Genomic DNA, 16,929 nt, shown 5'->3' with positions numbered 1-16,929 from the left:
CATGTGACGGTGACGTCAGTACGTAGTGACGTCGCAGCAGACGCGGCGGCCGGAGGCTGATCTGTGGCGGAGTTGAGTTTCCCGCGCCGGAGCAGACAGCGGCTGTGAGTAGTGCGGCCCCGGCCGTGTGTGAGGGGCTGCGGGCGGTCTGTGCTGTCTCTGGAGCAGTCCCTGGTGCCGCACAGCTCTGGTCCGTGTTATGTCCCTGGTGACGCTCGTGTTCATACATTATAACTTCCCCATTTATATTGCCCGTTACCCTTGGTTACCACACTACGGCGTAATATGATTGGCTGCTGTGGTCATGTGACGTCATGTCTTTTATGGCATGCTGCAAAACATACAGGGTGGTTCTTATAGTTTGTGCAGACAGCCACATGTGATGCTGCCTCACATTGGTGCATGGAGCGGATCACACCTCTGTAGGGGATTGGCAGTGTAATTTAGGGGGTTAAGCAGCTGCCCATGTTGCAGCCTGTCTGGCGGTGGTTGGGAAGGGGTTAAAGGGTTGTCGCCGCTGTTGCCCACTTACATGCCGAGCGGGGTGGTGAAGTTACCATGGTGATTCCTTAACTTTTCGTACCTGCTTCCTATTAAAGGGTTATTCCCCTCAGTTCATTTTTGTGACCCGAACAGGAATATCCCTTTAAGTAGAATAAGACCAGCTGTCACGTGACTGTCGCCAACCTCTGATGTCACATCAGGTGCGGAATGAGGTCGTGTGACCTAATGGTCCAATCAGTGCTGTGGCCTCTGTCACATGACTGTGTGTGGGTGTGTACGCGGCAGGTTTAGGGCGCTGGCATTTGACACCTCTGTCTCCATCGGGCATCCGGTATCTGGTGGTACAAGTCACCTGTCCGCTCCTCTGGACAATTTGTCTTTATTTAGAGTTGTTGTACTTTCTATTGTTCTTCCTGGAAATGGCGTTGAGGCTGCTTTAACACTTTGTTGCATTGTTTTTCATCAGTTGCAATTCGTCGCCGTGAGGAAATACGGTATCCTGCAAAATATTTTGCAGGAATCCGTTTTTTCCCCATAGACTTGTATGGACAGCTGATTGCGACTGATGACGGATCAGTCGTGGAACCACTGACCGTGGGGCGGCAGGAACGCAGCATGTAGTGTATTATGAGCAGCAGAATCCTTTTTTTTTTTTTTTTTTTTTTTTTTTTTTTTTTTTTTTTTTCTTTCACTGCATGCTCAGCTCCTGTTTAATCATTGAAAACAATATGGCCGGCTTTTGTGAACGATCAGCTGATTGTTCACAATAGCCGGCCGCCGGTAAAACAATAAAAAACAAAAAAAAAGCAGATTGTGGTTTTGCAGCATCAGTCACACCAGTTGTGCCACTATCTGCAACAGATCCGTTGCATCAGTTACACAACTGATTGTGACTGATGCAAAATAATGTAAGTGTGAAAGCCGCCTAAGGGGCTCCACGTGTGACCGTGTTTGCAGCGGTTTGGACACAGCATGCTTCAGCTGGGTCCAAAACTCAACATTGTACAGTACAAGCATAGTGGATGGGATGTCTAGAAATCCTCTGCCCACTGTGCTTGTTTTTTCCACAGCAAACACTGACCTGCGGTGCGGCTTTTCAGACCGCATCATGTCAATTATTGGCTGTGGATTCGCATGTGTCCTTTGTAGGGAGAACACAAGCGAAAGACAACAGCGCACTGAACTCTGATCGTGGGTACAAGCAGCTGCGGTCTCCTGCAGGCGCCCCCCCCGGTCAGGATCCGCTGCGTCCAGGACGTCAGGCGTCCTGATCGTGGGCACATATTCTTATAAAACTATAAAAAAAATAAAAAATAAACCTTTTCTGTCTCATTGGCTTCAAAAACATCTAATCTATTGTGGCCAGTGGGATGGCAATGATTATACGCTGCCAGGCAGATGAATATTGTGGAGGGGCATTGTCTCTACTTTGCACGCTGCGACATCGCTAGCCGATGATAGTGATGCCGAGCGCGATAGTCCCCGCCCCTGTCGCACATGCGATATCTTGTGATAGCTGCCGTAGCGAACATTATCACTACGGCAGCTTCACACGCACTTACCTGCCCTGCGACGTCGCTGTGACCGCCGAAGAATCCCTCCCTCAAGGAGGCGGTGCGTTCGGCGTCACCGCAACGTCACTAATTGGCCGGCCAATAAAAGCGGAGGGGCGGAGATGAGCGGGATGTAAACATTCCGCCCACCTTCTCCCTTCCGCATTGCCGGTGGACGGCGGGCGCAGGTAAGGAGGTGTCGCTCCTGCGGTTTCACACACAGCGATGTGTGGAGCTGCAGGAACGACAAACAACATCATACCTGCGGACGCACCGACATTATGAAAATGAAGGACGTGACACAGATCACCAATTTTTGACTTTCATGCTCGTTCATCTTTCCTAGGCTTTACACGTTGCGACGTCGTTACCTGCGCCGGATGTACGTCACTTTCGATTTGATCCCGACGATATCGCAGTAGCGATATCGCAACGTGCAAAGTACCCCTAAGGCTGCTTTCACACATCAATTTTTTGCAATCAGGCACAATCCGGCACTTTGCAGAAAAAACGCATCCGTTTTTTTTTTTGCCGCCGGATGCGTTTTTTCTTCATAGACTTGCATTAGCACCGGATTGTGCAGCATGGCCTTGCATTGCATCCGGTTTTTGCCGCATGCGGCATATTTAGCCAATGCAGTGGCCGGATGGAACGTTGCTTGCAGCGTTTTTTTGTCTGTGGCAAAAAATCACATTGCGCCAAATCCGGCGCGATGCGATTTACAATGCAAGCCTATGGACGCCAGATGCGGCGTCCAGCGACAAAAGAACGCATCCGGCGTCCGGATGCGGTTTTTTGAACTGCGCATGCTCATTAACAAACCGGATCCGTCAAAAAACGGACAGGCCGTATGGAAAAACGTATGCTTTTCGCCGGTTTGATGGATGCGGCGCACACCAGTACAGTATAATACAGTACAGTGGCAGTGCTGCAACGTCCGGGTCACATGCTCCGGGCACATTGACAGCACGTGACCTGAGCTTGTTGCGTGAACATTGTACTGTATACACTGTACTGGAGCGCGCCGGATCCGACTAAGTGAAGAAAAGCCGGATGTGTGAAAGAGGCCTTAGCTGGGAAATACACGGCCTCGAGAGATTGCTGCTGTCAGGTGATGTCGGCTACCAGAGTCATATCTGCCCTGCAGGAGCTGGTTTATTTGTCACCTGATAGTTGCAGGCACCTGCATTATGCGGCAGCAGAACACAAACCTTTCACTGCACAACTCTGCAGTGTGGTCTCAAACCTCGTTGTTTTCCTTTTGGATACAAGAACAGTCATGGATGACAACAGTTAAGGCTAGGTTCACACTTCCGTTGTTTTGCTTCAGTCACAATCCGTCGTCTTGAGGAATTACGGTATCCTGCAAAATATTTTGCAGGAATCCAGTTTTTCCCCATAGACTTCTATTAGCGACGGATTGCAACTGATGACCCTGCGTTGCATCCGCTGCGTCGCGGTCAGTCGTTTTTTGACTGACCGCCGGGCGGGAGCAACGCAGCCTGTAACGTTGTTTGAGCAGCGCGATCCGTAGGATTTCGCTGCGCATGCGCTCTCTGGCTCCCTGCACACGTAACCAGGATACACATCGGGTTACTAAGCAATGCGCTTTGGTTAGTTACCCGATATTTACACTGGTTACGTGTGCAGGGAGCCAGCGCTAAGCGGTGTATGCTGGTAACCAAAGTAAATAGGTAACCAAGAAAAGTGCTTTGCTTTTACCCGATATTTACCCTGGCTGTGCACGGAGCCCGACACTTCACCGCCTGGCTCCGCCCCCTCCCGCACTCAGCATGTGTACACACACACACACACACACACACACACACACACACTCACTTGTCCTGCAGTCCCCGCGGCACTGACGTCCTCAGTGCCACGGCCTCGCTCGGCTCCGCCCCCTCGCGCTCCGCCCCCCGCACACAACGGAGTCCGACAAAGAATTCTGTTCTTTGTCATCCGTTGTACAATGCATCAGTCACATGCGTCACGCAACGCATGTGACTGATACAAAACAACGGAAGTGTGAACCTAAGGTAAATGTCATATCCCTGAAAAACCTGGACAGAACGTGTGTGTGAATCACTGACGGCTAAGGGTACTTTCACACTTGCGTTCAGCGGAGTCCGTCACTATGGAGAATAGTGCAGACCGTTAACGCGCTGCGCTATTCTCCATAGACTTGTATGGACGACACCCTGTAACGCAAGTGTCAGCGTTGCATCCGCTGGACAACGCAGCATCGTTATTTTGACGCTGCGTCGGGTGGGAGGAACGCAGCATGTAACGTTTTTTTGAGCAGCGCAATTCGTTGGATTTAGCTGCGCATGCCCTCTCTGGCTCCCTGCACCCGTAACCAAGGTAAATATTGGGTAACCAAGCAAAGTGCTTTGCCGATATTTACCCTCACTACATGTGCAGGGAGCCCGACACTTCCCCGCTTGGCTCTGCCCCCTCCCGCACTCCATTCCGCATGTACGTACACACACACGCACGCACACACGCACACTCACCTGTCTTCAGCGCCATGGCCCCGCTCGGCTTCGCCCACTCTTCACTCTGCCCCCCGCACACATTCTCGGCGGCCGAGCGATCAGCTGATCACCTGGCGGCCGGCTACTGGGAACGATCAGCTGATCACCCGGCGGCCGGCTACTGGGAGCGATCAGCTGATCACCCGGCGGCCGGCTACTGGGAGCGATCAGCTGATCACCCGGCGGCCGGCTACTGGGAGCGATCAGCTGATCACCCGGCGGCCGGCTACTGGGAGCGATCAGCTGATCACCCGGCGGCCGGCTACTGGGAGCGATCAGCTGATCACCCGGCGGCCGGCTACTGGGAGCGATCAGCTGATCACCCGGCGGCCGGCTACTGGGAGCGATCAGCTGATCACCCGGCGGCCGGCTACTGGGAGCGATCAGCTGATCACCCGGCGGCCGGCTACTGGGAGCGATCAGCTGATCACCCGGCGGCCGGCTACTGGGAGCGATCAGCTGATCGCTCACAATAGTCTGCCGCCGGTAAACTGTAAAAAAAAAAAAAAAAAATCAAAACGGATTCGGTTGTTTTGCAGCATCCGTTGTGCCATTATATGCAACACATCCGTTGCATCCGTCACACAACACAATGCAACGGATACCGTTCAACGCAAGTGTGAAACTAGCCTTAGGTGTCAATTTAGTCACACATTTCCAGGAGGAGTAACAGAGGACTGCTACTTCAGATTTCAAAAAGGGGGGAAAAAAATAACAAAGCCATCAGACTTTTTTTTTTTTAATGGGAATACTTACTGACATCTGCCTCATTGAATCCATGTTATTGGTGTTTCTTCAACCCTTTTCACAATCTACTGTACATAAGACTGAGGCTGACCTCACATGTCCAGTAATCATCCGTTGCAAAACGGATCCAGTAACGGATCGCTATTTTTCTTTGTCGCTCCATTGGGAGACCCAGACAATTGGGTGTATAGCTTCTGCCTCCGGAGGCCACACAAAGTATTACACTTTAAAAAGTGTAACCCCTCCCCTCTGCCTATACACCCTCCCGTGCATCACGGGCTCCTCAGTTTTATGCTTTGTGTTGAAGGAGGCACACATTCACTCATGCTCCCATTTTAGTCAGCAGCAGCTGCTGATTGTATCGGATGGAAGAAAAGAGGGCCCCCAACAGGGCCCCCGGCATGCTCACTTCTCACCCCACTAAGTCGGCGGTGCTGTTAAGGTTGAGGTACCCATTGCGGGTACAAAGGCTGGAGCCACATGCCGTTTTTCCTTCCCCATCCCTTAGAGGCTCTGGGAGAAGTGGGATCCTAACCGGTCACCATTCACTGGGACCGGGCTCCCTCCGCAGCCCCTGGGGGAATCTGCTGGACAGGAGACTGGGTATCATCAGGGACAGGCCCTGCATCTAAAAGGTACTCTGTGTCCCCTTGGGGATGGTGCATGGAGCGCCTGTGTTACAGACGCTGCAGCGGCTGCTGTTTTTTTTGTGACGACCGGGACTACCGCGCCGACCGCGCCTGTTTGTCGGCCGCGTTATTAAATTTAGTCCCCGGCTTCTGCGGCCTAGTACCATAACTCCCGCCCCCGGGCCTGCCAGTCAGGGGTAAGGGCGGGACGCTCGACTGGACGTCGGCAGTGAGGGCTGGAGCATACTTAGGTGTTTTCCTCCCCCCTCACTGAGCACTGTGGGGCACCAGATTCCCGCACTTTATTAGTCACCGCCCACGGCTCCCTCCTCCCCTGAGACCCTGGCAGCCATTTTTACAATCACTTCTGCCGGTGGAGGACTTCAGAACGAGCTCTGCAGCTCTGGGAGGCGCAGGCAGGGAATCTGGTGGACACACAACCGCTTTGGGCGGTCGGTAAGCCACACCGGTTACCCGGTGCTGCCCCCCCTAGGGTGCCGAAGTGTGTGTATGTATATGTATATATATATATATATATATATATATATATATATATATATATATATATATTATAATATAATTTGTATACATTGTTTTGCATTGCTTTGCTTTTGGCTATATACCCTCACTGATCACTCTCAGAGGAGACAACAGCATGTCGTCCGCAAAGAGCAAGGGTGCCAAGGCACAGGCTTATTTTGCAACCTGTACCTCTTGTGCGGCTATGTTACCTGCAGGTTCCACCTACCCTCACTGTGTGCAATGCTCGGCCCCTGTGGCACTCACTCAGCCGGACCCTCGGCTCAGGTAGAACCCCCGGCTTCCACTGTCCAGGTGGCAGGGACAGAGTTTGCAGTTTTGGCTGAGAAACTCTGAGTTGCTTTCACAATCCATGGCTCAGTCTATGGACAGATGGTCTGCTAAGATACTAGAAGCCTTGCAGTCCAGATCGGTAACACAGGCCCCGGGCACTGTGAATTCATCGCCCCCAGGCCCCTCTCGGTCGGCGCAGCAGAGTGCTCCTGGGGTGACACCTAGGTCCCACGGGGAGGACTCCGACACGGACCGCAGTCCCAGACCGGCTAAGCGGGCTCGCTGGGAACCTTCCCCGACTTAATCACGCTGTTCGGGGTCTCAGCATGAGGACTCTCTGGAGGATGAAGCGGAGGTCGCAGCTCAGGGCTCTGATCCTGACGTTGCTCTCAATCTTGATACACCTGAAGGGGACGCCATAGTAAATGACCTTATAGCGTCCATCAACCAGGTGCTAGATCTTTCTCCCCCAACTCCACCTATAGAGGAGTCGGCTTCGCAGCAGGAGAAACACCAGTTTAGGTTTCCCAAACGTACACGGAGTGCGTTTTTCGATCACTCTAACTTCAGAGATGCTGTCCAGAAGCACAGAGCATTTCCGGACAAGCGCTTTACTAAGCGCCTTAATGACACACGTTACCCCTTCCCCCCTGACGTTGTTAAGGGTTGGGCTCAGTGTCCCAAGGTGGATCCTCCAGTCTCTAGACTGGCGGCTAGATCCGTAGTAGCAGTGGCTGACGGTTCATCGCTCAAGGATGCCACTGACAGGCAAATAGAGCTCCTGATGAAATCCATCTATGAAGCCATAGGCGCGTCTTTTGCTCCGGCCTTTGCAGCCGTGTGGGCACTCCAAGCTATCTCAGCTTGTCTGTCTGAGATTAATGCGGTCACACGTACCTCTGCTCCGCAAGTTGTGTCTTTGACTTCTCAGGCGTCGGCCTTTTCGTCCTACGCCATGAACGCCGTCCTGGACTCTGCGAGCCGTACAGCGGTAGCGTCCGCCAATTCGGTGGCAGTCCGCAGGGCCATGTGGCTACGCGAATGGAAGGCAGACTCTGCTTCCAAGAAGTTCTTAACCGGTTTGCCATTTTCTGGCGACCGTTTGTTTGGCGAGCAATTGGACGAAATTATTAAACAATCCAAGGGAAAGGACTCGTCCTTACCCCAGTCCAAACCAAACAGACCTCAGCAACGAAAAATTCAATCGAGGTTTCGGTCCTTTCGGCCCTCAGCCAGGTCCCAATCCTCCACGTCCAACAGGTCAGAGAAGGGCCAGAGGAACTCTTCTGCATGGCGGTCTAAGTCACGTCCTCCAAAGACCGCCGGAGGAACCGCCTCCAAGGCGGCCTCCTCATGACTTTTGGCCTCCCCAAACCGCATCCTCGGTCGGTGGCAGGCTCTCCCGCTTTTGCGACGCCTGGTGGCCACATGTCCAAGACCGATGGGTGAGAGACATTCTGTCTCACGGTTACAGGATAGAGCTCAGCTCCCGTCCTCCGACTCGTTTCTTCAGAACATCTCCGCCCCCCGAGCGAGTCGATGCACTTTTTCAGGCGGTGAACACTCTGAAGGCAGAAGGAGTTGTGATCCCCGTTCCCCTTCAAGAACGTGGTCGCGGTTTTTACTCCAACTTGTTCGTGGTGCCAAAAAAGGACGGATCATTCCGTCCCGTTCTGGACCTCAAACTGCTCAACAGACACGTGAGAACCAGACGGTTCCGGATGGAATCTCTCCGCTCTGTCATCGCCTCGATGTCCCAAGGAGACTTCCTAGCATCAATCGACATCAGGGATGCCTATCTCCATGTGCCGATTGCTCCAGAGCATCAACGCTTCCTGCGTTTCGCCATCGGGGACGAACACCTTCAGTTCGTGGCACTGCCTTTCGGCCTGGCGACAGCCCCACGGGTCTTCACCAAGGTCATGGCATCAGTGGTGGCGGTCCTACACTCTCAGGGCCACTCCGTGATCCCTTACTTAGACGATCTCCTAGTCAAGGCACCCTCCCGGGTGGCATGTCAACACAGCCTGACCATTGCTCTGGAGACTCTCCAGAGGTTCGGGTGGATCATCAATTTCCCAAAGTCAAAATTGACACCGACCCAATCACTGACTTACCTCGGGATGGAGTTTCATACTCTCTCAGCAATAGTGAAGCTTCCGCTGGACAAACAGCGTTCGCTGCAGACAGGGGTGCACTCTCTCCTTCGGGCCCAGTCACACCCCTTGAGGCGCCTCATGCACTTCCTAGGGAAGATGGTGGCAGCAATGGAGGCAGTTCCCTTTGCGCAGTTTCATCTGCGTCCACTTCAATGGGACATTCTCCGCAAATGGGACAGGAGGTCGACGTCCCTAGACAGGAACGTCTCTCTTTCACTGGCAGCCAAAACCTCTCTTCAGTGGTGGCTTCTTCCCACTTCTTTGTCGAAGGGAAAATCCTTCCTGCCCCCATCCTGGGCTGTGGTCACGACGGACGCGAGTCTGTCAGGGTGGGGAGCGGTCTTCCTCCACTACAGGGCTCAGGGAACCTGGACTCCGACAGAGTCCTCCCTTCAGATCAATGTTCTGGAGATAAGGGCAGTGTATCTAGCCCTAAAGGCGTTCCATCGGTGGCTGGAGGGCAGGCAGATCCGAATACAGTCGGACAACGCCACGGCGGTCGCGTACATCAACCACCAGGGCGGCACACGCAGTCGTCAAGCCTTCCAAGAAGTTCGGCGGATTCTGCTGTGGGCGGAAGCCACAGCCTCCACCATCTCCGCAGTTCACATCCCGGGCGTAGAAAACTGGGAAGCAGACTTTCTCAGTCGCCAGGGCATGGACGCAGGGGAATGGTCTCTTCACCCGGACGTGTTTCAAGAGATCTGTTGCCGCTGGGGAACGCCGGACGTCGACCTCATGGCGTCTCGGCACAACAACAAAGTCCCGGCATTCATGGCACGGTCTCAAGATCACAGAGCTCTGGCGGCGGACGCATTAGTTCAGGATTGGTCGCAGTTTCGACTGCCTTATGTATTTCCTCCTCTGGCACTGCTGCCCAGAGTGTTACGCAAGATCAGGTCCGACTGCCGCCGCGCCATCCTCGTCGCTCCAGACTGGCCGAGGAGGTCGTGGTACCCGGATCTGTGGCACCTCACGGTGGGTCAACCGTGGGCACTCCCAGACCGACCAGACTTGCTGTCTCAAGGGCCATTTTTCCATCTGAATTCTGCGGCCCTCAACCTGACTGTGTGGCCATTGAGTCCTGGCTCCTAGCGTCCTCAGGGTTATCTCAAGATGTCATCGCCACTATGAGACAGGCCAGGAAACCAACGTCCGCCAAGATCTATCACAGGGCTTGGAGGATCTTCTTATCCTGGTGCGCTGATCAGGGTTTTACCCCCTGGCCGTTTGCCTTACCCACTTTTCTTTCTTTCCTTCAATCCGGAATGGACAAGGGTTTGTCTCTCGGCTCTCTCAAGGGACAAGTATCTGCGCTTTCCGTGTTTTTTCAAAAGCGTCTAGCCAGGCTTCCGCAGGTCCGTACGTTCCTGCAGGGAGTTTGCCACATAGTCCCACCTTACAAGCGTCCGCTGGAACCCTGGGATCTTAACAGGGTGCTAACGGCTCTTCAGAAACCACCTTTCGAGCCGCTGCGGAATATCTCTTTATCACGTCTTTCGCAGAAGGTGGCATTTCTAGTGGCAGTTACATCGCTCCGTAGAGTGTCGGAGCTGGCAGCTCTGTCATGCAAAGCCCCCTTCCTGGTTTTTCACCAGGATAAGGTGGTTCTGCGTCCTGTTCCGGAATTTCTCCCTAAGGTGGTATCTCCTTTTCATCTCAATCAGGATATCTCCTTACCTTCATTTTGCCCTAATCCAGTTCACCAATGTGAAAAGGATTTGCACTTGTTAGATCTCGTGAGAGCACTCCGGCTCTACATTTCTCGCACGGCGCCCCTGCGCCGTTCTGATGCGCACTTTGTCCTTGTCGCTGGCCAGCGTAAGGGGTCGCAGGCTTCCAAGTCAACCTTGGCTCGGTGGATCAAGGAACCGATTCTTGAAGCCTACCGTTCTTCTGGGCTTCCGATTCCTTCAGGGCTGATAACAGAGAGTAATGAAGTAGGGCTTTCAAGGCCGCGCCAGTGACCACTCTGACCAATAGTAAATTAATGTTCCTTTATTTCATCTTCAGGTCGACGCGTTTCTGGAGTCTCTGCTCCCTTCCTCAGGACACACAGGAAAAAAGTACATCAAATCAGATTATAGAGATTTAGATGTACTTTTTTCCTGTGTGTCCTGAGGAAGGGAGCAGAGACTCCAGAAACGCGTCGACCTGAAGATGAAATAAAGGATCATTAATTTACTATTGGTCAGAGTGGTCACTGGCGCGGCCTTGAAAGCCCTACTTCATTACTCTCTGTTATCAGCCATCCTGGGTGCTGCTGCCTTTGGCCTGGAATCTATGCCTGCATAGTAGTTGTGACTTTCACAACTCCCTTTGGTGAGTGCAAATTTATTCTTATCACCCCAATACCACTCGGGTAAGACCCTATTGCGCTTCTTTTTTCCACAGTACTTACACAGATTCCTTCAGGGCTGAAAGCCCATTCTACCAGAGCCGTAGGTCCATCCTGGGCATTGCGACACCGGGCTACGGTTCAGCAGGTGTGTCAGGCGGCTACCTGGTCGAGTCTGCACACCTTCACAAAACACTATCAGGTGCATGCCTATGCTTCGGCAGAGGCTAGCCTAGGTAGGCGAGTCCTTCAGGCGGCGGTTGCCCACCTGTAAGAGGGGGCCGTTTTCGGCTCTTTTTATCGAGGTATTCTTTTACCCACCCAGGGACTGCTTTTGGACGTCCCAATTGTCTGGGTCTCCCAATGGAGCGACAAAGAAGAAGGGAATTTTGTTTACTTACCGTAAATTCCTTTTCTTCTAGCTCCTATTGGGAGACCCAGCACCCGCCCCTGTTCCCTTCGGGCTGTTGTTCTTTTGTGTACACATGTTGTTCATGTTGAATTGTTCTTTTGGTTATGGTCTTCAGTTCTCCGAACATCCTTCGGATTGAATTTACCCTAGACCAATTTATAAGTTTCCTCCTTCCTGCTTTTGCACCAAAACTGAGGAGCCCGTGATGCACGGGAGGGTGTATAGGCAGAGGGGAGGGGTTACACTTTTTAAAGTGTAATACTTTGTGTGGCCTCCGGAGGCAGAAGCTATACACCCAATTGTCTGGGTCTCCCAATAGGAGCTAGAAGAAAAGGAATTTACGGTAAGTAAACAAAATTCCCTTCATCTTTCGTTTGAAACGGATCCAGTAAAGCAAAACCGGATCCGTTTACAAATGCAAGAAAAATGAATGACTAAACAGCAATCAGGTAACGGATCCGGCCTCCATAGACTCCAATGTTGAAAGCACGGATCCTGCAAAAATCTATTTCAAAATGGACAAAAAAAGGTTGTGTTTGCTGAACTTTTTTTTGCCAACGGATCCGTTCTAACAAATGATTACTGGACATGTGAACTTAGCCTAAAAGGGTCATTCTTGGAATCCTAAGTTATCCCCCAGCTATGGCCGGTTTCACATCTCCGGTATTTTGCCGGAAGCCAGATCTGGCACACATGCCGTACAGTTACATTCATTTACAGTGGAAGCTCGACCCCCAGAAGAGGATGGTCCCAAGGAACTGGTCTTGAAAGGAGCGGAGGTGCAGATGCTCCCTTCGTGGCCTATGAGACTGTTGTATCAGAGCGCTGTACTTTGCTCTATGGGGTGGGGAGTGATAGTGATCTGTGTCTGTCTGCAATCCGCCCCCCATTTCAGCGCAGGTCACTCTAGTGGTCTATGGTGGAGGGATGACATCACTACTGAGGCCTGTGATTGGCTGTAGTAGTCAGGTGACCAGTATGACATATTTCAGACCTGATTTAGGCTGCACAACTGTCCAAAAAAACAAGCCAAAATGAAGCTGCTGGTTGGTCGGGAGGGACAATGGGTGACCTAGATAACGAGGGATTACAACATCTGCAGTGCAGTTGGGCTTTAGACTTCACGAATTATTATACTGTATTTTTTTTTAATTCATCTTAGAGCCGTTAGTTGATGTTGTGGTCTGGATTCCTAGGATTTTAGCTTTTCTAAATTATTTTGCAGAGTAAATACCATGCCTCGTAAGAAAGAAGGGGCGGCACCGGCTGCCAGGAAAGCCCCAGCTAAGTACAAGCTGGCGGAGGAGTTTCCACAAGGAGAAGTGCTGACGGATTCTGCTAAAAAGCAGTGGAAATTAGGATTGCCCATCGGCCAGGGAGGATTTGGCCGTCTTTACCTCGGTAAGATTATGGCTGTAATTATGAAGCTTTTCTTTATGCTGGAGGAGTACGGAGTCATGTGGCTCGTGCTATGGTGGAGGACATGTCTCCTTCCTTTAGCATCATCTACTTTTTTTTTTTTTTTTTTTTCTTTCTTGCTGTATACAGATTGGTTTTCTTTAACCTGAAATTCAGATAGTGGCCCTGATGGTCACAAGTTTTTTTTGTTTTGTTTTTTCCTTGTCTACGAAACCACTTGGTGCATAATCGTCAGTGTCCTGGCAGGTCTGTGTGGACACAACGCTCTCCGATGTGGGTCCAAACAAACCCTTTAGGCTACTTTCACACTTGTGTCGTTCCATTGCAAACATTTGTCGCCTCTGCGCTCTTTTGTCACCTCTGCGCTCTTTTGTCGCCTCTGCGCTCTTTTGTCGCCTCTGCGCTCTTTTGTCGCCTCTGCGCTCTTTTGTCGCCTCTGCGCTCTTTTGTCGCCTCTGCGCTCTTTTGTCGCCTCTGCGCTCTTTTGTCGCCTCTGCGCTCTTTTGTCGCCTCTGCGCTCTTTTGTCGCCTCTGCGCTCTTTTGTCGCCTCTGCGCTCTTTTGTCGCCTCTGCGCTCTTTTGTCGCCTCTGCGCTCTTTTGTCGCCTCTGCGCTCTTTTGTCTCTCCCTCTCCTGACAACACTGGAGAAGGATCAGACATGTTGGATTTCTGCCTTATCCTTTGCCTGACAGTGTCCACTTTAAACCATAAGTACGTTTCACTAAACGGAAATCAACTAATCATGTACTGAAATCCACTGTGTTTCCCTATGAGGGACGGTCAGGCTGCCCCCTAAAACCGCTGATTGTTGATGTTGTTATTGCGTGGGGCCACATCCAGCCCTATAAGGCCATGTGCCAACGGGAGATCGTATCTGCAGACTTTTCTGTAGGTATTTCCGCAGGTTCACGCAGCAACTCCCTGGAATCCGCAGCTATCCGTTGATGCGGTATATCTGCGGAGTTGTTGCGGTAAACCTGAGGAAACAGTGTGGATTTCAGGTGGAATTCCTGCGGATTTCCCGCCCTCTATCTCCATAGTGGAAAGGCAGGAATTCTGCGGATACTTCCACATGAATAATTGACATGCACTTACGTGCGGCTGTGGGAAATCGCAGCATTTTCCGCAGCCGCAAAAACCGCAGCATTGATACAGCACTCCCCATGTCACATAGGATAACATGGGGAGTGTCTGTACATGCGTAAACCCACAGATTTATCTAGAAAGTCTAGAAAATCCACAGGTTTTCCGCAGCAAAATCTACATTACCTTCTCCCGTGGGCACATGGCCTAAGAGACATAAATCCCACCATAGTGGAGCACTGAGTTCTAACCCTTTTTTTTTATTCTTTGCTCACCAGCGGATCAAAACTCTTCCAAAGCAGTGGGATCCGATGCTCCTTACGTCATTAAAGTGGTAAGTCTGCCGCCATTATTTAATGTGAAATTATGTCTAATACCAAAAAGTAATTGTCCGGTGGGCGGATAACACTGCAGAAATTAGAATTATGGTGGAATATATTTTTGCTGCCAAGTGTTTGTTGTGCAGAATGAAAAATTCTTACTTCTCTGCCCCCAGAGGAGACTTATGCCATATACTTATAGCACCACCTGGTGTTCAAAGTGCACAGCAATGTGTCCGCCCACCTGATAGATGCTAATGGACACACAGTCGTATTGCTGAAAAAGTCCTTCCTTCTTCATGGGGGGAGGGGAGACTACTATGGGGAAGTTTACAATTACATGATACTCACGGCTAAACTGCATAAACCAGAAGCCCACAGTGAAAAAGAAAGTGAAAAATTATATATACACCGTATTTCTTTGTCGCTCCATTGGGAGACCCAGACAATTGGGTGTATAGCTTCCGCCTCCGGAGGCCACACAAAGTATTACACTTTAAAAGTGTAACCCCTCCCCTCTACCTATACACCCTCCCGTGCATCACGGGCTCCTCAGTTTTATGCTTTGTGTGGAAGGAGGCACACATCCACTCATGCATTCTCATATTAGTTATATCGGTTGGAAGAAAAGTGGGCCCCCACGGGGCCCCCGGTATGTTCCCTTCTCACCCCACTACGTCGGCGGTGCTGTTAAGGTTGAGGTACCCATTGCGGGTACAAAGTCCGGAGCCTCATGCCGTTTTCCTTCACCATCCCTTAGCGGCTCTGGGAGAAGTGGGATCCTGAACGGTCATCCATTTACTGGGACCGTGCTCCCTCCGCAGCCCCTGTGGGAATCTGCCGGACAGGAGTCTAGTCATCCTCAGGGACCGGGCCCTGCATCTCTAAGGTACTCTGTGTCCCCATAGGGGCTGTGCATGGAGCGCCTTCTTCCCGGACGCTGCAGCAGCTGCTGATTTGTGAAGACCGGCGGACTTCCGCGCCGACCGCGCCTGTTTGTCGGCCGCGGTCTTAAATTTAGTCCCCGGCTTCATTGCGGCCTAGTAGCAAAACTCCCGCCCCCGGGCCTGCCTGTCAGGGGTAAGGGCGGGACTGCCGACCTGACGTCGGATGTGAGGGCCGGAGCATCCTGTATGTTTCCTCCCCCCTCACAGATCACTGGGGGGACCCCAGATTCCCGCACTTTTCTAGCGCCGCCCACGGCTCCACTCCTCCCCTGAGAGCTCCGGCAGCCATTTTTTTGGCATTCTGCCGGTAGAGGATTACCAGGAAAGAGCTCTGCAACTCTGCAAGACCTAAGGCAGGGAATCTGGAGGACACACACTCCGCTTTTTAGCGGTCGGTAAGCCACACCGGTCACCCGGTGCTGGTCCCCTTAGGGTGCCGGAATAGATACGTATTCTATATATATATTTCTGTTCGGTCGGGCTATATACCCTTTCCCATATACCCTCAGTGATCACTCTCCTAGGAGACAACAGCATGTCGTCCACAAGGAGCAAGGGTGCTAAGGCACAGGGTTATTTTGCGACCTGTACCTCTTGTGCGGCTATGTTACCTGCGGGTTCCACCTACCCTCACTGTGAGCAATGCTCGACCCCTGTTTTGCTTGCTCAGCCGGAGCCTCGGTCACTAGTGGGCCCCTCGGCTCAGGTAGACCCCCCCCCCCTGCTCCCCCTGTCCAGGCGGCAGGGACAGAGTTTGCCGTTTTTGCTGAGAAACTCTCTGAGTCACTTTCACAATCCATGGCTCAGTCTATGGACAAATGGTCTGCCAAGCTGCTAGAAGCTTTGCAGTCCAGACCGGTCCTGACACAGGCCCCGGGCCCTGTTGGATCGTCGCCTCCAGGCCCCTCTCGGTCCGCGCCGCAGCGCGCTCCCAGGGGGGGCCCTAGGTCTCACGTGGAGGACTCCTGCCCGGACCACAGTCCCAGACCGGCTAAGCGGGCTCGCTGGGAATCATCCCCGACTTCTTCACGCTGCTCGGGTTCCCAGCTTGAGGACTCTCTGGAGGACGAGGCGGACGTCGCAGCTCAGGGCTCTGACCCTGACGTTGCTCTCAATCTTGATACACCTGAAGGGGACGCCTTAGTAAATGACCTTATCTCATCCATCAACCAGGTGTTAGATCTCTCTCCCCCGCCGCCACCTGTAGAGGAGTCGACTTCTCAGCAGGAGAAACACCAGTTTCGGTTCCCTAAACGTACACGGAGTGCGTTTTTCGATCACTCTAACTTCAGAGATGCTGTCCAGAAGCACAGAGCGGTTCCGGACAAGCGCTTTACTAAGCGCCTTACTGACACACGTTACCCCTTCCCCTCTGACGTAGTTAAGGGTTGGGCTCAATGTCCCAAGGTGGATCCTCCAGTCTCTAGACTGGCGGCTAGATCTGTGGTATCGGTTGCAGATGGCTCATCGC

The 16,929-nt window shown here is 52.2% G+C and overlaps 1 protein-coding gene across 2 annotated transcripts in view; it reads left to right on the top strand.

Annotated features, from left to right (window-relative positions):
- Nucleotides 1–22: 22 nt before the first annotated feature.
- VRK1 (VRK serine/threonine kinase 1) overlaps nucleotides 23–16,929 on the top strand; it is a 57,392-nt gene continuing 40,485 nt past the window's right edge. Inside the window, exons 1-3 of one of the 2 annotated variants that reach the window (XM_075329919.1) lie at nucleotides 23–104; nucleotides 12,915–13,090; nucleotides 14,470–14,525. In XM_075329919.1, the coding sequence (XP_075186034.1) occupies nucleotides 12,925–13,090; nucleotides 14,470–14,525 (222 nt within the window). In that variant the 5' untranslated portion in view covers nucleotides 23–104; nucleotides 12,915–12,924. Of the gene's footprint in view, nucleotides 105–127; nucleotides 191–12,914; nucleotides 13,091–14,469; nucleotides 14,526–16,929 lie in introns of those variants that run through there. The other variant, XM_075329920.1, reaches the window with a different exon arrangement.

The sequence above is a fragment of the Anomaloglossus baeobatrachus genome, chromosome 12 (genome assembly GCF_048569485.1).
Source record: "Anomaloglossus baeobatrachus isolate aAnoBae1 chromosome 12, aAnoBae1.hap1, whole genome shotgun sequence".
Classification (NCBI taxonomy): domain Eukaryota; kingdom Metazoa; phylum Chordata; class Amphibia; order Anura; family Aromobatidae; genus Anomaloglossus; species Anomaloglossus baeobatrachus.
This window is presented reverse-complemented; position numbering and strand designations above follow the sequence as displayed.